Raw genomic sequence first — 22857 nt, 5'->3', positions numbered from 1 at the left:
TAAAAATGACAAACTCTTTAGGTTACATTAGGTAAAATAATTCTTTTTTATATTATTATTTTTCACAGGGTATGCTCGCAATTAACCCATGCCTTATGTAATTTGATAGGGTAATTTAAGCTACACATTCATTAAGTGACATATAAATAGTGTGGCAGAAATATTAATTAGACATAGTTCAATGAGCAATAAAACAATAAAATTTAGGTAGAAATAGATGTATATTGTTACAAGTTTAAAGCTATTTTGGATAAATAAATATAGTTTCATGATACAGTTGAAAGTCATTTTAGAAAGAAAAAAAAGGGTAATTTACCTTTTATTTTTTTGTGGTTACGAGATCAGTTAAATTGTCCACTCTCGTATAGAGCTAGCGTAGAGAAAATAACTGATAAAATATAAAGTTTTACTGAAAGAAAAATATTTGGAATTTATTTAGGAGGTTTTAGAGATTATACAAATGAAATTTGAGATTTTTCATGAAGAAAAGCATTTTTAATCTTAACATGAAAATTACTGCACTCAAAGCAATCGACACTCTGACTCTACACATTCATAGAAAAATGTTCATTAAAAATTCTGATTTTTTTTTGTCTACAAAAGATTCCTTGTGATTACTGAAAGCACCAAAAGTAAGTTTCTACTGCTTTTTCACTGTTTTTGTTTCTTTGTACAAGTTTTTGCAAAGCATTTTGAAAGTAAAGGACATGTGCAAGCTACTCGTGGATTGGCTTATTTTCTGTTAGTGTTGATAGCTTAAACATTCATTTGTAGCTAGGGTATAATGATGGGGTATCTTTGAGTATGAGAATTTAAACTTATTAAAAATTTGTGGAATGCATTGGTGATGCAATGTTATTGTAAAAATGTATTAACACAGATGGTGACAATTTAAATATTCCAGCACATTATAGTTTTCAGTGACTGCCATTCATGTGTAACTCAAACATGAATAGGTAGAAATATGGTGTTTTGGGGTTTTTACCCACATATATAACCTTTGGAGTAAAATGTAAAGTACATTATTTCCTCAAAAAAGATCCCATTAAAACTTTAGCTTAGGTAAAGCCAGTTTGCACTGAGAAAATAAAACTTGCTATATTATTGCCTTAGGTGTTAGCAGGGTCTCAAATCAACCTACAAGCATAATATTTGTAATGGCATACATTACAATAATACCTTTGTAAATTAAAAATGTGAAAAATTGGACAATGAAAAAATTATAATCTCTTGCAACAGAGCCTACCTACCATGTAAATTTATTTGTAATTTTTTTTTATACATGGCATTGCATCATGAGTGAGAATATATTGTAATTGATAAGATTGTTTTCAGCTGCTAGAGAATTAATACTGGTGATGGCTATGAAGGTTCAAGATGATGTTTAGGTCCAGCTGTGTAAAGACTTCTATATTTACACTTCTATAAGTACAATTTCTGTAACTCTTTTTTTTTAACACTATGAACAAAACAACAAAATAGTGGGTCAAATATTTACAAATAATAATGCATAACTAAACAGGCAAACATGTAGATATGGAAGTATTACTAAAGCAGCTTATAAAAAAATCTTCAATACAAATTGGCTGAAAGTTGAAACATCATGTAGGTTCAAGTGTAACATTCTCAAACTTTTAATATACTATTGGCACATGTTTTATCATTAGACATATTCTTTTGAATTATTTGTTGAAAAATAATGTGAAGTTCAATCTGCAATGAAAGCTAATTAGTTAATTTCTTATTTAACATTTACTACAGGCTATGTTTACTCTGAAACAAATTGTAGGTTTTAAGTTCACAAATGTTTCAACAGAAATTTGAAATTCTTTACTAATGGTACTTCCACTCAACTTATTTAGCTTTGATCAATAAACATTTCATTCTCTGAACAACTGAATAGCAGAATAGATGTGATAACTCTTAGTGCCTAACACTGAATTGAAACACTCTCATGAATAATTACTGACTCCTTACTTGTGTTTATAATGTAGCATTGTTTCTAGATGTTTCACAAAGTTTCTCAGTTCTCAACATTTATAAATGTTTTAGGTATTCACCATCCTCATCATGATTAGAAGCACCATCTAGCAAAGAACCAAATTATAACATTAAAAATATAGCTTATAATAGTTTGATACTTAGAAGTGCTTTAGAATTAATTGTTTTACAGAATTATTTTTTCCTCCTATTATTGTTAATTAATTGTAGAAGGACTTTCGTACTACAAATTGTATACTGGTGTAGCCTTAATATTGTATGGTAATGATTTCATTAAATTTTGTGAAGTTTATTATAGATTAACTTACTTTGTATTTGTTATCTAAGTACATTAAACTTGTTTGTGTTCTTTTGTTCTTAGGAAAGGGGATTATCACCGTTATCTTGCTGAATTTGCTGCAGGAAATGATAAGAAAGAAGCTGCTGAGAACAGTCTACTAGCTTACAAATCTGCCAGTGATATTGCCAATAGTGAGTTGCCATCAACTCATCCAATTCGGTTGGGTCTTGCCCTTAACTTCTCTGTATTTTACTATGAGATCCTTAATTCGCCTGATAGGGCATGTCGACTGGCTAAAGCTGCATTTGATGATGCTATAGCAGAGCTGGACACACTTAGTGAAGAGAGTTACAAAGATTCAACTTTAATTATGCAGTTGCTGCGGGATAACCTTACCTTGTGGACATCAGACATGCAGCATGATGGTAAGACAGTTTCATGTGTTGTTCTGTCTTCATTGAAATTGATGAACTTTGGAAAATACTTGTTTTGCCAAATTATTTCAAATTTATTACTTGTGTCTTTAACTTCCTAAGCTACTGATTTAATTATATTCCGGTGAAAAAATTATAATTCCTTAAATTCAAAATGTATGAAAATAAAATCTAATGTTATTTTACTTTTTACTCATTTAAAACACCAGAATCAGCACTTAATTTAACATAAAATATGCATAAGTATGTTTGTTTTTTGCTGAAAAACAAATCTCGTGCATTCTGTGAGTTATGTAGAAGAGTAAATCACAATACTTCAAGTCCTATTAAAAGTAGTTATGAAATCAAACAGTAAGTCTGTGTGTGTGAAAAAGAAAGAGAATCCTAAAAGTCAGCTGAGGGACAACCAATATTTAGTGATGCTTGAATTTTTATTTATTTATTCATCTTGAAGTTGATATAAACTTGATGTTATGTTAACCCCAGAATACCAGTTTGGTTAGTTTAGTATACAGGTTTAACTTGTATGGGATCATAGTGACCCTACACTGGCATTCTAGGGTAATAAAGTAAATATTGTAAAAGCATGTAACACAAGCTTTCAGAAGATATACATCAGATAATTCTCTTTTTTGTTTTTTACTTGGTTAATACTAATTTGTGATTTTATTTTTTTAAAGAAAGAAATTGAAGTTTCCAAGAAAAAAATTTTTATTCTATAATTCAAGAATTTTTCATTCTTTCTTGCTTTACAATGGAAGTGGAACTTTTGTTTTATATATAACTTTGTTTGCAGAAAGAATTTCAACAGATAGTAACATATGTGTGATTGCTTTAAAAGGCTAACTTAAGTTGTTCGACTAGCAAAGCTGAGATGGCACATAGAATCTGGTGCTGAATTCCAGCATACTTGGCACTAGAAGATGAGAATGGTGCCACATTCCCCCTGAAGGAGATGCCAGTCCATCACAGGTTAACCCCCCAGCTAAGAGCTATATAGACTGAAACAATTAGTATAAAGGAGATAACAGCATGAAGCGAACCATTGTCAAATTTGCAACTGTTTGAGTACGTGTCCAAAGAGCAAGCCACTGAGCCATGCTGCCTCCAAATCTAAAGTAGCACAATCTAAACTATTTAACTAATTTAGATGTTTTCACTTTAAGTTGAGCATTTGAACAATGTGCAATAAAATCATTGATATTAAATCAGAATATTCTCTCTCAAATAAGATACTTTTTTTGTTTAAAGAATCAAAACTTATACTTAAGAAGTTAAATCTGTCTCATTTGTTGTTGCAGTAATCAAGGCTTTATTATACTCTTCACAGCCAGTTTGTGAACTAAGTGTAAATTATAAACATTTATACCTGAACTAACCCAAATGCTGAATAAAAAATAAGTTTTAGTACAGTGCCCTAGGAAAATATTTTCCCAAAAGTTAATTTTATCTAATAATTTCAAGTTTCATAGTTTTTATCTTTGAAATTATATAATAAACATTAATTTTTTTATTTCCAGATTATTATTTTCAGTTACAAGTTGGAAAATTATTAAAATGCTTGAACAATTAAATAACTTTTTCATCTACCCCCCATTATGCATTAGCTTATGCTTCACTATGCACTAATCATTGTCCCCAAATGCATGAATGAGACTGCAAGGAAGCATCTCAAGAGGTTTCCCATAATGCTTCAAATTAATACTACTTTCTCTTTATGTATGTCTGATATTTTCAAGTCAGTTCAGCTATAAAGAAAAACAATATTGGTGTTTTCCTGGTAATACTCCAAAGAAAAATTTAGGCCTGTGACAAATTATAGCTGTTGCTATGTAACATGAACACTTAAGAGAATGTGAATTTAGCATTTTTGAAGGGGGGCAAGGCAATTTACTCAACATATGTTTCTGAACTTTTAATATTTTATTAAAATATTTAACATAATGGATTTCAAAAAGTTTGAATATAGCACAAATGATCTCTAATATTACCCCATATGTTTACTGATTTGTCAAATGTCCAGCCAGAAAGTCTTGTCTGTATGCTTTTGTTAAACATATTGTAGGTTAATTGTTTTGTCATTTATAGAGAAAGTATTGATGCTTCATGCATTGATGAATGTGGATTTCTGTTTAACTGTTTTTGTTGTTGTACATTATAGGAGAAGGAGAAAATGAACAACAGTCAAAAAAAGAGGAGGTCCAGGATGTTGAAGAACAAGATGTTTCATAAGTCATATTTCAGTGTATGTCTAGATCTGTTGAAAATTACTCATTAACCTAAATATAAAATGCAGATTTGTAATCATTTTAATTATTTTAATTTTCATGTTCAAGTAAGGCCTGATCTTGTGGATAACCAATAGGAGAGTATCCTTTAATTGCTCTTTGTAGCTCCATTTTGGCATGTTCTTTCCTACATGTTATACTCATGTGTTAACCTTCAGCCATGTTTCTTTAGAGCACTGTTGGAATGTCAACAAAAGAATATAAATTTTTAAGTTTCTTTTTTTAATTGTATCATTGTAACTTGCACCATTTAAATTTCATTCTTATTGAGAAGTGCTGTCAAAACTTATTGTGCACTTTGTCATATAAAGTGTGTTGATGGAAACATTACAAAATATATTGTGATTTATTTCGGTGGTTATTTTTTATTCATTTCAAAATTTTTGTCAAAGTGCCTTGCTTCTCTTGGACAAAATTTTAGTTCAAAAACTGTTTATTTTTTATGTAAATTTAAGTTTAATGAATAAATTTTTGAAATAGATTTAACTGATCTCGTGGAGATCAGACCTTGTGTTAATAAAGGAGTAACCAAAATGTAAACTGTGTTTAGATAAATAGTTCTAATAATCACACTGAGAAACTAACATTTAATAAATACATAAATAGTTATAAAAATCAATTTTTAAAGAAATAAGATAAAGTTTAATAGCTTTATAAACAACAAATTTAAAATCTGTTATAGTGACATTTAATTTAATTTTACTCATCAGGCTGTGTTATATTTCAGTGCAAAGAACTGCATGCTTATTAGCATACAAATGCTTTTGATAATTATACTGTAACAAAGAAATGAAGGAAAAGCTAGGAGTTGGAAATGAAACATTCAGTTAAAAATATTAATACAAAATACAAGTATTGGGAAGTAAGATTTATCATCAGTGTTATTTCATAAGATTTCACGATGTGGGTGTTCTGATTTGGGATATAACTTAGCTTGGCATGGATGTAGGTAAGAAACAAATAATACAGTCTGTCAAAATAGATTATCCTCATGTTGGGATGAAAATTTTACTGGGGGTTTTATTGTATAAGTACATTTGACTATATATATAATTGAGTAATGGAAATCATGTCACTTTATCTTAGGTTGAGCTGTGTCTATGTCATAGCTATTTGCGGCAGTAGTTATAATAGTAACCCGATAATTCTTTAAATTAACAAGTAAAAAAAATGTCATCAGTAATTCGTGTTATTTCAATAAAAGAAAATTTGTATTGGACATTTGCTAATTTTAGAGATGTACAAATCAAACAAGGAAATGAACTGGATGTAGTTGTATACATCACTTTTTTTTGTTAGGATACAGTATTAAATTTTACTGTAGCAGTAGAGTGTTGATAATTTGACACAGAAGTAGTGTCATGGGAGTACTGACTGTTGCAATTTTACACATGGTGTATAATACAAGAGACAACATTGTCAGAACCTTTTATTTGCTCTGACATCTGATAATAGTTTTTTTTATATGCATATTTTTTGTACAATTTCTCTTTCAAACAGCCTACTTCCTCTGTTACCAGTATCATAAGAATGGTACATTCAGTAATTGTTCTCACACCTCTAATAGAACCGACTCACTGAATAGATAATGAGGCATGATTTAACTGGCAGGAATTTTTACACTTAGCTCAGCTACATTGTATATTATAACTTGTATTTTCTCTTTTATAACAGTTTTAATGAAGAAAAGTTATGGAATTCAAGCATTTTATTTTCCTGTGATTTCTAATGCAAAATATAAATTGTTCTACCTTAAGAAAAATATTTTGCACCCTTTCCTCGAATAAACCAGAAGATTCTGTCATGATGCTATAAAACCTAGAGATTAAAGGAAACAAGAAGAAACATTTCTCATTACTGAGTAATTTTAAATTTCTTGTCATGCTCATGTCATTTAGATAAACTGGAACTTCCATGATGGAAATAGTCTTTATTCTCAGTGTGTTTATTTCTAGACATAAACCATTACAATGTTGGTTTGGTCATTTGACATGTAGCAATTATTTTAATGGCTCTGTTAGAAATAGCATTCTGCTTGAGACAAACCAAAAATAGGTTTTTACTGAAAACATCTTTGCAAGATCAAATTTCTGAAGTACTGTATACATAATGAATCCTCTGTGAAAATAGTGTTTACACAGAGAGCTTCTTCTTTAACCAATTTATTCAGGGAGGTGTCTTTGTGCTTCTGAACATCTTTCTTTGTATCTTGGTGCAAAATTGGCCATACAGTTTGTCTGATATTATATTTATCTTTTCAAGTTGGCATTTATAACAACGGTGCTCTTGGGGAATTTTTCTGTCATAACAAAGTATATTGATATATTTTACCAAAGTATTACAATTTAAATTCTATTTCTTGCACTTTATGATGAACCAAATTGTTCCCTTTTATTCTTATACACGATTTTTTTAAGCATTTGTCAAGTCAAACCCATGTTAATAAAAGTTCCTTTTGTATTGTATATTTACATGCAAAAAACATTCCTGTCATCTTGGAACTTTCTCTTCAGCATATTTATACATTTTCTGTTCATTTCTCAAATAAAGATATTAGTTAACAAGGATAGAATGTACTGAATATCGTGTTCTGCTCTCCTCTAGTTCTTAAAAATTGTGAACTCTTCTTGTGTTGCTGCTATACACTGTTATTAAATTTATTGATGTAGAGTTAGTGATTTGTCTTAGTCATTGATATTTGCAAAATCTTGTGAGAGAGGTACTATGCTAATAAAATATTTCTTATTCTATGGTGATGTTGGTTACACAGGCTGTTTGTTCTGGTCACCAACCAAATAAAACGTTTCCAAAAAATTCATGAAAGCTTTTAATAATTAGCATAGTATTTGTTTCTTAATTATCAGAGTTTTCTTACTTTGCTATGAAAATTTTCTAATTTTGTTTGGGAGGAGTGGGGGGGGAATGGGTACTTGTATATTGATAAGATGTCCTGGTTAAATTATTGTGATGTGGAATCAGAAAATTGTTTCTTTTGCTTACTTTATATCTAAATCTTTTTCTAGCTCTGGCTTAAGAGTTCATGTTCTGTGTATACTGTAGGTGGTGTTTTTCTGTGAATATGACAGCTTCAAATACAGTAAATTCTGTATACGTCACTATCTTTCTATAGAAAAATCTATTTGGACATTTTAGCCACCACCATTGTTAGAAATAATAAATTACTTCTAGTTTAGTCATGTCACATTGCATGCATTAGTCTCCCTTTCTAGAAATGTGCTGCTAGAATTAATCTATTGGAAGATAGTCACAAACCATTTCATTTGTTTTCATGTAATTGTTTTTTTGCCAGTATTCTCACATAATGGCATATTTTTTAGCAAAATTCTTGCTGTTAATTGTCATTCTTGAATAAATAATTAGTCAACTAAACTTTTTGTGTGGTATCTTAGTAGTTTGTACTATATGTTTTCTGTGTTTACATACAGTTAGTATTTCATACTCTGCTTCACTGAATTACACATGCTGAATTAAAATTATAATTATTCAACACATTTTAACTTAGAATGTAAAAAAAAATTGTTTTGATATTGCAATACATCATCATGCAGTTGTTAGGTATTTAATTACTCTAAACTGCTATTCTTAAATTCTTCTAGATATAGCTTAAAATTAAAGTTGTTGTAGAGGTATTGTGTGGTATGTAAAAAAAAGTCCTTTTTTTAACTGATTAGGTTTTTTTATACAAAGGAACAACCTGTTCTTAAGGCACTGTTTTTTTACAAATATTCAAACATTTTATAAGATTGTGACCAAATGCTTATCACAGTAAATGTTTTTTTTTGGGGGGAAGAGACAATTATACAAGTTTAAGGATAAATTAGACTGCTTTCAACATTTGAAGGGTTTAAACATGTTATGTAAATGTCATTTCTTCTGTGTGTTACCATCGTTTATCCTTACAAAGCATTACTGAACATATCAGTGTAATTTTCATCGGAATTTGGTCTACAGTTTTTATTTTAAATGTACTATAAATTAAAATGCACATTAATATGATAAATCAATGTTATTGTACAGTAATGATAAATCTCATTATTCTGAGTCTTAACCATAATTGCATCAATTTTGTAAATTATTTTCATTATTAGTTTACACAAAAATTGAGTACAGGAATCATAAATGATTATAACTTGGAACTATGCATTTGTAAATGATGTGTTGCTTGTTTAACAAAAATATGGACCTGAGATCATCTGCTCTGCATTAAAGATTAAACAAATACTTGTATTTTATTTAATTACAAAAAATATTTTCTTTTTTAGCTTGCCAGGAGCTAGAATCAAATTGGAAGATTTCTAATAACCTTACTAATTAATATGATAATGAATAATACTTAGGAATCCATAGTGTGTCATCATGACTACAAAACATAAATTTTGCAAGTTTATAGATGGAAGTTACTCTAGTTTTAAATTTTCAGTAAGCATATTTTTTGTCTATTCTGTACAATTACCAATGTGTGAATCTTGGCAGAAAATGTAGGGAAATATGTTAAAAAAGAATTGTGTAATTTGTTTATAAACAATATTAATGGATGTTTCTTTAGTGTTAATATTTCTAAAGTCAAACAAGAATTTTCTTTGTATTTAAGTTTAGTATTTAAACAAAAAAAACGTACAAGTTCTGTAATTAAATTGTGTATCTCATGTTCAACAATAAATTTTTCTACAAATTAAAATATGATGAAAACCACTAAGGGGAAAAAGTTTTAAAGCAATTTATTATATTTTTACCATAGTATAGTTACATGTTAATCACTTTACTTTTCATTGATAATGTAAGGTTAGAAAGTTCAAGGATCAGTTTAAATAATAAAATATATTGTACACTGAAAATAAAAAGTGAAAAGGTTTAGGATAAAAAATACAAAAAAGAAAACAGTGGGTTAAACAAATTTTAAAAAAAGCTTTCTGGCAGAAATTAAGGCTATTTAAAAATATTTCTTTATCATCTGTCTGAACTACAGTATGAATTTTGTAGTTTCTCAAATTAACAATCAAAAATTAATGCATATGATACCTAAGGGCTAAACCTTTTTTTATATCAATATTAGTAACAAGACAAACATTCAATGTTGTGGTCATTTGTTTGCACAATAAAACAGAGTTTTCTCAGAGAGAAATTTTTGACGTATAGAAACATGGCTGTGTTAAGTAAGATATGTGTTATAGGTTTTTCACACTAGTCACAAAACATTTTACTGAAATAACGTTGATACAGCATGTTTCATTGTAACTGGTTCCGAGCATATTTGAAACATACCACAATCTATCTTTAAATAAATTACCAACTCTACATAGCTTGAACTGTGGTTAACTCCAGGAAAATGTGCCCATTAGTCAGAAAATATTGCAAAGGGTGATTGGATGAGATCTTTTGTATTTATGCAATGAGAATGATGTTTGAATATGAAGAAACAAAATTCTAGAAATTTGGAGTTGGCAATGATATATAAGATGGTTGTAGAAAACGTACAAGGAAAATGCATCATTGCAGAAAATTGCCAAGTAACTAGGATCGGATGACTACTCAAAAACAACAGATCAATGCACATTAAAGTTGCATAATCTTATAGTAGAATTAAGGAAAACAAGATACTATAACAACCCTATAAGCTCTGCATCTCAAACACGTTTTCTATGATGAATTGGATGCAATATAAGGGAAAAAGTCCTGTTCATCACTACAGAATTTGGACAATTATAATTACTACTCTTTCATTGAATGTACAGAATCGCCTAATAATAAAAGATTCTACACCATTGATTGGTATGGTAAAAGTGTGCCAATACTGACTTTAATTATACACAGTTGAGTTTACAAACATTCATTTCTGGGAAATGCTGAAGGCAAATAATAGGAATGTAGGAACTGTCTATTGCACTAACAGCTTGAGTAGTTGAAAAAATTGTTACATATATTAAATAAATTTTCAGTAAAACTAAATTGTAATGTTATTAAAAAATTACTTTTTGTTTGAATTACTAATTGAATAAAGCATTTAACACTTTCAACAAAAGCCAACCTGGTATCTTGACATGATTCCAAAAAAAAAAAGGTAATTCTGGAAAGGTTTGGGATATTTTGATTATACAAAAAGAAAATGTTTGGCACTATTTTTGAGGTCTAGGTCACTGGACCAGACCCGATACTATAACAGCCAACATGGAGAAGTTGACTTGTAAAGCAATGAAACATGCTTGTAATGTTCTAGATGTGGTTGTGAATATGATGGCTTAAGTGTAGTCCAGGTCAGATGAGGGAAGAACTTATTGAAAGATATCCTGATCTATTACTACATCGACAGTGAAATATAAAACAAGAGGCATGATAATATCTTCTTCTAGAAAGTGGATTGGAATCATAAGTTTTAATATTTTGTTAAACTAACGACAACATAACGCCTGAAGATGCAGTGTTGGAGTTAAAAGAAAGTCCACGATGCATTACAATATGATTTCTCTAGCAATTCTCAAATCAAAAATACCATTTCTGTTATGAATAGTAAATATAAGAAGGATGGCATATTTCCCAGTATGGTAACACCATCATATAATCCATACAAATTTCATCATGTCATATTTTTATTAATATTTAGTTTTTCATGTTAGAAATTGTGCTGAGCTTCTGTTGTCCAGATCTGTTGAAATAACTGTAAATCACCAGCTACCATTATGGCCCCTCTTTTGACCATACCAGGATTGGTACTAAAAATGCTAGGCTGGCTTGTGTGGCAGATGCTAAAAAAAATTCTTTGTCTTTCTTATTTTTTTGCTTCAAAATTACTCCTTGGGAACTCAAAGCATAGTAGTAATTAGGTGCAGTATCATGTCTTTAGTTGTTTTTTTTTATTTAAAAAAAACTTATTTCTCTACAAAACACAAAGTTAAAGCACTTTAACTCTTGCAAGTTCACTATGTATATGGTTACCTGTGGAAATCCACAGATTGTTCAAAGACTCTCATTCAAGAATATAAATTCATTCTTATGTCATAGTTTTTTTTATTCCAATGCAAAATTCAGACAGTTCCAGAAACTCTTGATTTTTTTCAACAGTAACACAGGTAAGTCAACACCAGTTCCTAATCTTCTCAAATAAATAACATTTTAAAAACTGATATTGGATAATGATAGTTTGTAACCTTTTTTTGAAAGGGTGTGCTCAAGTTTTTAACATAAAAATTGAAGGTACTTGTGTAAGTTCTGTCAGTCACAATTACACAAAGTGTCACTAATAAACTCCCAATATAATATTAGGGTAAGAAAACTTAATATTTCAAATCATTTGGTTAATTAAGAATGACTTAATTCTCTTCTTTATTCCTTGCAAGTTCTCTATGTCAGTGGTAGAAATCTGTTTGTTTGTTTTTTACCAGTAAAATAATGATCATTTCTGCTTTCTTAACACTTTTCTCTCAGTGACTGCAAACCTTCAACCCCTGGTGAAGATTTTAGAGCTCTTTGTTAAAATAATAACTTTTTACATATCCATGCAAAAAAATTAAATTCTAAATCATAAGATCTATGTAAACAGAGTAACCACATTTCATTTAAATGGATAGTAATTAACAACCTTATTTGAACTGGTTATCACGGTGTGGACAGAAAATGTTGGAAGTCATGCTGAACTACACATGAAGTGACAGCATGGCTATAGGTGGGTGTGGCCTCACCTTTTCAGCTGCTTTCCACATGCTGTTTTATAATCCCAAATCTGTGTATAAATATGTTCAAATTACTTTATAACTTACTTGGTTTAATAATAAGAAATTGAATAATATGAAAAGTAAAAGGCACCTACTTATTATTTGTATGATTATTATTATTAACCCACCACTGGTAATTATGTCCCTGCAAATATGTTTACTTAAACCTTCTTTAAACTGGTTTGTGATTGATGTAAGTGCCACATTGGTCTATAGATGTTTTTTTTATTCACACTTGACTAAATGTACTTGTAAAAATAAACTGTACTCTATTTTTATTCCTACAGAAACCATAACAATCACTTTCAAAGTTATTTTTCTATGTACAGCTTTTGTTTTTAATGAATCAAGAAATATGCACCCAAAAAGCTTTTAAAGACTTTAACCCTGCATCTAAATCTCTTAAATAATAATTATTTTGTGTCTTTTTATAATTATAATAACAACTAGTGTTTAGAGAAAAAAAAAGTGAAAAATAGAAAATTATCATTGGATAAAACAATTAGGTTTCAAAACTGAAACCTATTAACACTATCAACAAAGAAAGCAACAGTACAACCATAGTCATCAACACCCTGCTTACTTCATAATAAAGCTATATCACAAAACGTCTTTTATTACTACTTCAAAACCATTAACCCTGGAACTACCAAGCAGATTTTGTAACTTCTCTTACCACCTGGGTTGAGTGAATCCAGTACTTAATTAAGATATAAAAAAGTGAGATAAAAAAAAAAGTAAAAATGGTTATAAATCACTTTATTGTTGTATTTATTGTATCATTTTGTTTATTTGTGTAGACTGGATCATTTAGGCCCAGTTGTTAGTTTCTGGGTTACTTCAAAAATAAAAACATTCTTAAGGTGAGACAATAATACATACCAGAACATTCTGTGGAAAAATATACTAAATACAACTATAATAGTGGGATATAAAAACAACAAGCTATTATACACATTTACACTTTGACAATTTACTCCTAGAAATCATTTATAAAACCCAACCAACTTTTTAACGAAATATTAAATATGCAAGTATATTTTGCAAATAATGTTAGCAGTAATCCTGTATAAGGATTGGCCATTAAATATTTATTAACAGAGAAGTAGATTGCCCCTGAAGAAGAAAGTGCTCAGGTTTTTATTCATTTATATCAAGATTTCTTTAACCTACGTGTTTTTCTAGCATCAAAACTGAAGGGATAGTAATGTGATGTAAATAAATTAAGAACATATTCACACTCAGACCTGCATAATATACTCTTAAGGATACTGTGACCATGATGCCAAAGACTTTCCAATGACAAATTTGGTGAAATGTAACCCAAAATTTAATTTTAAAATAGTTAGAAAAATCTCAGTAAACAAGTCGAAGCAACTGCAACTGAATGTAGGTGGATTAATAATTGGTCACAAGGTATAAAAAATACCTTTTCTAAGAGTCCCTGAAAGATTTAGTACATGCTAAGTAATGATATCCAGAACATTTCACAGAATAAAAATCAGAATCAGTCAAGGCAGGTAAGAATATGTGAGAAACAGCAATTATCTTCACTCGCAGCTCAAGCTTTAGGTATGAAGGTTCAATCTAGATATATGGCCTTTCAAGAACCATGTAGGTAAAGCTTCAGGGTCATAGAGATCAGTAGGTCTTCTGCCCAATGCAAATAATATAATAAAATAGGATTTGAGGAAAAGATTATTGCTAAGGGTTCAAAAGAGGGAGAAGCCAAGAAATGCAACGAACATACTTCAGAATTTATAGTGAGTAAAGTTAACAGAATGACTGTCAACAATATTTGGATTATGGTGAGAAAACTGAGCTTGCATGTACATCCTTCTAACACAGATACAGCAATTCATGTGGTACAGTGGAAAACTCTGGGTAAGTTGATGCATACTCTGGATTATGTCAAGGACATTTAAGAACTTTAGTTACATGGTTATTTAACAACATGAGAGTAACTCAACATGGAAATGCTTTTCATATTTCAGAAGTAAGTCTGCCCTTTTTAAAAAATACATTAAAATATATCACTGTTCGACACCAAGTCCAATGAACTGCTGACTGAGGAAATGGATAGTTCAGATAATAGTTAAGTTTTTCAGTATATATCTATGTAAAATGCTTATTGAAATCAGTAGTAAATGTGACATTATGCACAAACTTAAGGTAAGACAGTGTTAACTGTCCTAAATATATTGGAAAGTTAAAGTAAGGGAAACAAAAATATCTGTACTTTAAGTGTTGAAAGTGTTGTAATTTTTCTATTGCTTTTCGTAAGTTCTACTTTCATGGATATACCATATACTGTTTATATACCAACAATATTGAAACTGTGATGTATTTATCATTACACATGGCATTATGGGTGTCCATAATATCCCTTACTGTGGGGATGTTTTGGATAGTTGACAGACCACTTGAAACCAAATTCCTCAGAAATTTGGGTCTGAAAAAGTTATATTCAAAATATGTCACTATAGCACTGCATAATTAAAATGTCCAAACCATCCCCACTCTCCCCTAATCTACTATCTGTCAATCTATGCAGCTATATTGATGTGTTAGATAAGTATGCTCATTTTAATATATGACTGTTAATGTGCATTATCTCTAATTTTCGGACTGATTTACCATTGTAGAAAAGTGAGCATACTGAAGTATGTTAAAAGACAGTTCCTTGAACTTGATGGAGAAGAAGGAAATTATGAAAACACTCAGGCAGTAAAGAAGGCTAAATTACTTGTCATTCAGCGGTTGCACCTGATACTGCTTCTACAAGTGATAACATTTCAAAAGAAATTCAGATCTTCCAGAATGCTGGTCACATACATACTTAATCAGAAAAAAAAAGAATATCCTTGACTAATTGTGAAAAGTGGAAAACTAGGATGCAGTGTATGCAGCAACACTGGTCACCTTGGACTTGAATGAACACGGGGAATACGTTTGTCTCGTGTGTAGTGCAGTGTTGATGTGGGAGTGAGATGTGACAAAGCAAAGCAGTTAACAAGTTTAAGACAAGATTTTTAAGCACAAAAACAGTGAAGCTCGTGATAAAAAGTACTTAGTGTACGAGTCAGTTAACAAGGATGAAGGAAAACAAGTAGAGCTTTTGGAACTGTGTATAATATGCATGCCAAATGCTGAGATGTATTATGATATTGAACTACAAGAAAGAAATGACCTTGACTTAGGACATGTTCTACACTCTCGCAAGTCATGTGCAGATATTGCACACTACATAGGGAAGCAAATGCAAGAAACAGCAGTGAAAAATATAATTTCAAAACAATCTGAAATGTCTGTCATGATTGATGAATCTACCACTATTAATGGTAGTGTGCTTGAGAGCAGCAGTTGGCAAATCTCCCCATCCTATGTCATTTTATTTTGAATTAGAGCATATGAATAATGGTCTTCTGAATTGCTTGCAAAGTGCTGGTTTTTCAGTGTAGTACCTGAAAGAAAATTTAATTTCACTTATAACTGATTTAACATCAGTAATGCTGGGACGAAAATCAGGGGTTGTAAAACTATTTTTTGATGACTTTCCTTATGCAACTGTCTGGCACTGTTCCAGTCACAGGCTTCAACTTAGTATGAGTGATGCAGTAAATGAAGTTGCAGGCTTGAAACATTTACAGGTTTTTGTGATAAATTGTATTCCCTGTATCATAGGTCACCTACTAAGAATCAAGACGAGCAAACTGCCTGTGCTGAGTCTCCTCACTGTCAGCTGCTGAAAATTGGTCGTGTGTTCAGTGTAAGATGGGTTGCTTTGTCTTATCGAACTGTAAAAGCAATATGGCAGTTTTACGAAGCTCTTTGGGAGCATTTTAGTAGAGATGTTTCAAAATCTAGTGTAGAAAAAGCAAAGTATGAAGGGTTGAAGAATATACTGTAATCGTCAGCTTTCATGGGTAATTTGGGCTTGTTGATGGACACTTTGCTAGAGCTGTCTGAACATTCACTTGAGCTACAGAACCAAAATTGTTCACTTAGTAAAGCACATGCAGAAATAAACCAAACTCTCATGGGTCTTGAAGGACAGATAGAGAAACCAGGAACATTTTGTACTGAAACTCAGAAGAAAACTGGTATAAATTTAAGTACCTGCTATACACTAACAACAGTTTTTAAGGAGCTTGATTAATAATATGAAATCAGGGTTGCTTCAAGTAACATCACTTTCTGCAGACAAATGTAAAACACTGATTATCTAGTCAAAATATTTAGATATTAACAATACGCCAGAGGATGCGAGTTTTACATATGGCAATAGTAATATCGAAGAAATGGTGGGCTATGTGTCAGAACCTACAGAAAATTTAAGAACTCAAAAGGGAAAACACTTTCTGCACACCTTTAGCAGTTGCAAAGAGCTGTAAATACAATTCCAGTGTCAATGGCTGAATGTGAAAGAAGCATCAGTGAAATGAGTTTGTCTGTGTCACCACAATGGGCACAACTTCAAACTGATCATCTTTCAACTCTCCTCTTTATCAAGTCAGTGGGACCTCTTCTGTCAAAATTCAACCCTGAGGAATATGTAAAGACATGGCATCAGATAGCATGCTGAAGAAACTGTGTGTAAAAAGAAAAAAATACGGACTACATCCCATTATGGAAAATTCTGTGATGTGAACCTGTATGTTATGATTCTCAAATCTCAATGAAGTGGTAAATCAATATATACTTATACATGTATGCGCACATATATATATATAAATATATATATATTAATGTACACATATCTCTCATCTACTAAAAATTTCACAAGACCTTTTTTTATACTTATCACCCCACTGCTCCTTTAAACGTGTACCTAGTTCCTAAAACCCATTTTCTTTCTTGCCTGCAATCCCCAGATTACAAATCAAGTGCTCTAACCACCAGACCATGCTAGACCTGTAAAGTGAGATGCCAAATATTAAAAGTTTCTTTTCAGTTTAATTTTGGTAAGTTAAACTTTCAGATTGAATACTTCCAACACTTACAGTCATACATTAGATCCAATGTCACCATCCATCATACAGAAGATTTTGCAGATCTAATGTCTCCACCACATACATCAAGCTCACGTTTCAAACATCATCTCACAACAAATCAAAAGGTCCTGCTTTTACCAAGTAATATTTCAAAGAAGTAAAATAGTTGTCTACACATCAACATAAAGGGAAACATACATTCAACAATGGTGAAAACAATTATTTTGGCACAAACACAATTATGTATTGTACTGTGCAACTTTTGTACAACAAATAATTCAAATTTGTTTATTTAAACAAAAACCAATAATAATTGTATGTTTGTATAAGACCTGATTTGTAGACATAGTGACCCAAAGAAAAACATGCACATAATTTAGTGTATTTTTTTTTTTTTACAAGTTGCCTTCTTTTGTTATTAAGAAAAATAAAAAAGGAAATATCATCTTATAACACTTTTGATATGTTAAATATATAGCTTGTTTGTGTTCTTGTTTTTTGTTGCTTTGTTAACACATAGTCCACATTCTGACAGTATTCTGAGGTGTGGCATATTTCTAATTTTTATACTAATATATTTATTCTATTTGCTAAGTGGCCTAGCAAATGGCTACTAAAACTTATTACAGTATACTCTCACAAAAGCAAACAAAACAAATCATAAAGAGTTAATTTATTGTATTTCTTCATCACTGTCATGAGTTCCACTCAGAAGCTCTTCCATTTCTATTGAACTTGCTCCCGTTTCCTTTTTGGTTCTCCATTTCTGTCGTCTTTTCAGCCACCTCAAGAACTTTAATTTTGCCCCTAAAGCTTCTGGATAGAAAGCAGAAATAAGAACTATACATCACTTTCTTCATACTGGAAAAGATGGGATGAAATAAGTAAAAGACAATATATACTGACACTAGCATAATCTTCAAGCAGAGATACTTCAGTGTTTGTATCTAATATGTACATTATTTTACGACAACAGGAACAAGTGAAAATGTTTTTATAAAAATTTTACCCTTTATTAGCAATTCTTTGTGGTCATTTATAAAACATTTGTTTGTTCATAAAATTACTTAAGATACTGAAGACATCTTTTGAGAATGATTTTTCAAAAAATACATAATAAAAGGCAAATTTATTAAATGTTTTACTTATAAACTTTAACTCTTTATATTTAAGTTTTGTAGCTTTCGATGCTAATATTTGAATCAATTTGCCAAATACTCCTCATTTGTTTCCATTTAAATTTGGTGTCCTATATTTAGATCTGGGCAATTTAATCCATTAGCTGTGAGAAATTAGCATTTCCAGATATTACATTTTTTCAAATTATTTCAACAAACAATTAATTGGAGTTATTATCAAATCAATTATTGAAAAATAATCAATTAACTGAAATTAGCTATCCAATTATTCTAACAATTGCTTAAATCCATTGATCAAAATTAGGGTTTCTGATTATTACTATTTTCCATTATTCCAAGTACAAAATATTGCTATACTATTTGTTTGCTGTTAAGTGCAAAGCTACATAATGGGCTACCTGCACTCTACCGAAATTTAGCCATAAAAGTTTTTTTTAGCTTTGGCAATTTAGAGAGGGGGGGATTTTAAGGGTCTTAGGTTTGATTCGCATTGCAACCAAATTTGCTCACTCTGTCTTTGTTATGACAAAACTATTAAGTTATCTGCTGTTGTTACTATTTGGAACTGCTGATTAGAGGAAAGGCAACTGCCACCAACTTTTTGTTGTTTTTTTTTTTGCTTGCTTGTACACACTATGACCTGAGGAATACTATACTAATCATATCATGGGGGCAAATACTACCAATTCCCTGTATATAAACAAAGTATACATTTTTATTGGAAAATACAGAAAATAATTATTTGAGATTTATATTGCTTTTTTAGTCACACACACTATGTATATATAATTTGTATCTTTCAGATCTCTAGATTTAAGTTAAATATTTGATGTTCTTGAAAGGGAAGAGAAATTTTGAGGAAATTTTCATTGAGACTCCAAAACCTCAAGAAGAAACAGATGAGTAATCAGCTGATAAACAATCTAAATAGAAACTTATTGAATGGGAGAGCATATGCTGTTACACCCTCAGGAGAAATAGGAGCAATTATTTGTTACATCAGTGAATTTCAATGTGTAAGTGATCAACCTGGCTCAAATAAAAGTCCTATAGTGTCTCAAAAAGAAATTGTTTCCTGTCCTATAAATTGATGAAGATGGCTAAGCCAACTGGTGGATGTAACTGTTCATGATGAACCAAGGACCCAAGAGGAGTTTTTCTGAAATGTTTGAATTTCTTTTATAATCCTATTCTCCAAGAAATTAAGAAAGCAAACGATATAATCATGGTGAATAGAAAGTATTTGGTGCTACTATAGTGTGCAGTCTACAAAAATATTTACACTAAAGTGTGCAGGCTACACAGATACCATCATCATCATCACTGTTTTAATGATTCACTAAAACATAATTTCTTGCTGAATAATTTATATCTACCCACATTTTTGTTCAGCAAATAATAATTTAATAAGTTGTGTGTTACAAAAGTATACCTTAAATTTATGTTATAATTGTTTTAATTTTGATTGTTGAAATTTATTTCATTCCAATTACATTTGCGCCAAAAATGTTATGTAATTATATTTTGTACTTTATTAGTTTACAAGCATTATTTATAATAAATGGCACCAATTGCAAATAAAAAAACAGTGATGATAGTATATGTGTAGAGTGTACACTATAATGTAAATATCTTTGTAGACTGCACACTATAGTACCACAAAGAATTTAATGTTACTATCAATGAATTAAGGATGAATACAGCAATATTTCTGTTGTCAGGATATAATCGACATCTATCTAAATGAATGTACTGGGAAACTGAGAAAGATGTTAATCTTAATCTTGTTGCTAAATTCATGTTACATGACAGGTTTGAGGAGATATAAAGCATTTGCAAAAATGGATAAGAACTTCATGCTAAATTTGATAAAAATCCACAAAACTATGATATTATAAGCATAAATAAATATTTAAAAATGAATAAAAAAATAATTGACATGTTTTGATTGGTACGAAAAATATTCACTGTTTCCCAATTATTTATAAAAAAAAACGTATTATAAAATAATGGAAACAATACGTATGTCATAAACATGCACAGGCTTTCCATTAACTGCTTTTGTAGGCTGTTAGTTCATTTACAAGGCGCTGGTTAGGCCTCTTTGGAATGATGTGTTCACTTTTTATCACCTTATTCAAGAAACAATGTTGAGCTGTTTCAAAGGGTTCAGAGAAGAACTAAAAGGGGTTACCATATGGGCTACGATTAAATCTCTTTGACAAAATTTTGCAAGAAAATGGCTGGAAGTGGAGGCACAATTGATCTTTTAAAAATTGTTAGAGGTTTGAAATAAATAAATTCTGATGATAAAAAAATAAAAGCTCTACAACCAGTAAAAATAGAAAATACAATTTGAAGATAAAGAAAACTGACAAAAGTCTTGGTGAGGCAGTATACTTTACTGATACTGTGGAATAATTCAGGGTGGACGGGACTTCAACACTAAAGATGTTTGAGAGGAGACTGAATGAATATTTTAAAGATCAGGATTGGATAAAGGAAAAAAAGAGGGTTTCAATACGTAGTTTGCAGTAAGGTGGTAGTGGAAAATGACAGCTTATAGGTAGATAAGTCAAATACCCCCACCCCCTTATTAATCTTTGGGAAAGATTTTGTTTGTAATTAAGTACAAAGCTACACAATGGGCTATCTGTGCTGTACCCACCACGAGTATCGAAACCTCGCTTTTAGAGTTGTAAGTCCACAGTCATACTGCTGAGCCAAATGGGGGGGCCTTGGGAAAGAAATGAAACATTTACTTGCACAAGATGAGAACATATTTTTTCATAATAATTAATGGAAATTCACCATAACTTTTTAAACCAACATAATAAAAATGTTCTTTTATTAAAAAGTACTCAACCATTTAGTTTATTATGGAGAAAAAATCAAGTTAAATTAGCTCAACAATCAGAAAGCTTAAGAAATCAGATGGGAGATGTTGATAGAAATCAAACACTGGAGCACATCCTGCAATAAATAAGTGCAAAATATACCAAATGTGATTTAAGCCTGGTTGTAAGACCATTTCTCCATGTCATTTTCTAACAATACAGTAGAAAAACAAAAAGCCTAGTAGATGATGTGGACTGGGTAAGATTAACATTCCAAAACTAATTTAAATCTAAATCACAAATTGTTTTATCTTCAAAATTGATATAAAATTGACTTTTCTGAATTCTTTAATTATTCCAGAAAGTAAATTTTTTCTTACATTATAAAGTATTGAAGCTATTTAACATGCAAAATACATAATATATTTATATATATAACTATATTACTATAACTGACTGAGTAATTTTATATCAAATGTGATATTCACAATTACAAAGTCAATACTAGCAACAAAGATGAGGAAACATTACAAAAAAAGCATCATCACAATAAACAAAATCTTTTGTTGTTTTTTTAACTTTGAACGTCATATTTACATTGTTAGGAATTGGACTTTATGGAAATCTTTCTTCTGAGACTGTTTTATTTGTTAGTGCAATGTTTATTTATCACAAGTTATATACAGAAAATATTTTATCACTAAAAAGTAATCACACATAAACAAGGCCAGATTTAGGTATAATTGGTTCCGGAACAGAACCCCCACCATGTCAGACAGCTAGTTATAAAAATCAGTCTTCCACCATAACGTTAATAAACCTTTCATTGACCAGTTGCTCACATTCATTGTTGTAATTAATTAATCTTTAAGGGATTTAAAACCAAACATTTAACAGTCTTGACATTTTTTCAAGCAGCCATCTTTCACTGACTTGCTTTCCCATTTTTCCTTTTAGTCTCTCTCTCTCTCTCCGTCTTTCTGCTCCTTCTTAACCAATAAGAGATACTAGCTATTTAGCTAGCATGATCACGGGGCAAGTTAATTCCATTTCAAATGCTGAAACAGTGCTTTAAAATATATATATATATATATATATATGTATGTATGTATATATATAACCTAGTACTGTAACGCCCCTCGAGTACGACCCAACGG

At 30.5% G+C, this 22857-nt stretch overlaps 1 protein-coding gene and 1 long non-coding RNA gene across 4 annotated transcripts in view; one reads left to right on the top strand and one right to left on the bottom strand.

Annotated features, from left to right (window-relative positions):
• LOC106462580 (14-3-3 protein epsilon-like) overlaps window positions 1-8393 on the top strand; it is a 34078-nt gene extending 25685 nt beyond the window's left edge. The window contains exons 4-5 of the mRNA XM_013922519.2: window positions 2363-2706; window positions 4877-8393. Coding sequence (XP_013777973.1) covers window positions 2363-2706; window positions 4877-4947 — 415 coding nt within the window. The 3' untranslated portion in view covers window positions 4948-8393. The remainder of the gene's footprint in view (window positions 1-2362; window positions 2707-4876) is intronic.
• Window positions 8394-11857: 3464 nt separating this feature from the next.
• LOC106462579 overlaps window positions 11858-22857 on the bottom strand; it is an 18041-nt gene continuing 7041 nt past the window's right edge. For all 3 annotated transcript variants that reach the window (XR_002611307.1, XR_002611306.1, XR_002611308.1), the window contains one exon: window positions 11858-18540. This is a non-coding gene — a long non-coding RNA (uncharacterized LOC106462579). The remainder of the gene's footprint in view (window positions 18541-22857) is intronic.

This window comes from Limulus polyphemus, unplaced genomic scaffold (assembly GCF_000517525.1).
Source record: "Limulus polyphemus unplaced genomic scaffold, Limulus_polyphemus-2.1.2 Scaffold1201, whole genome shotgun sequence".
NCBI classification, from domain to species: domain Eukaryota; kingdom Metazoa; phylum Arthropoda; class Merostomata; order Xiphosura; family Limulidae; genus Limulus; species Limulus polyphemus.
This window is presented reverse-complemented; position numbering and strand designations above follow the sequence as displayed.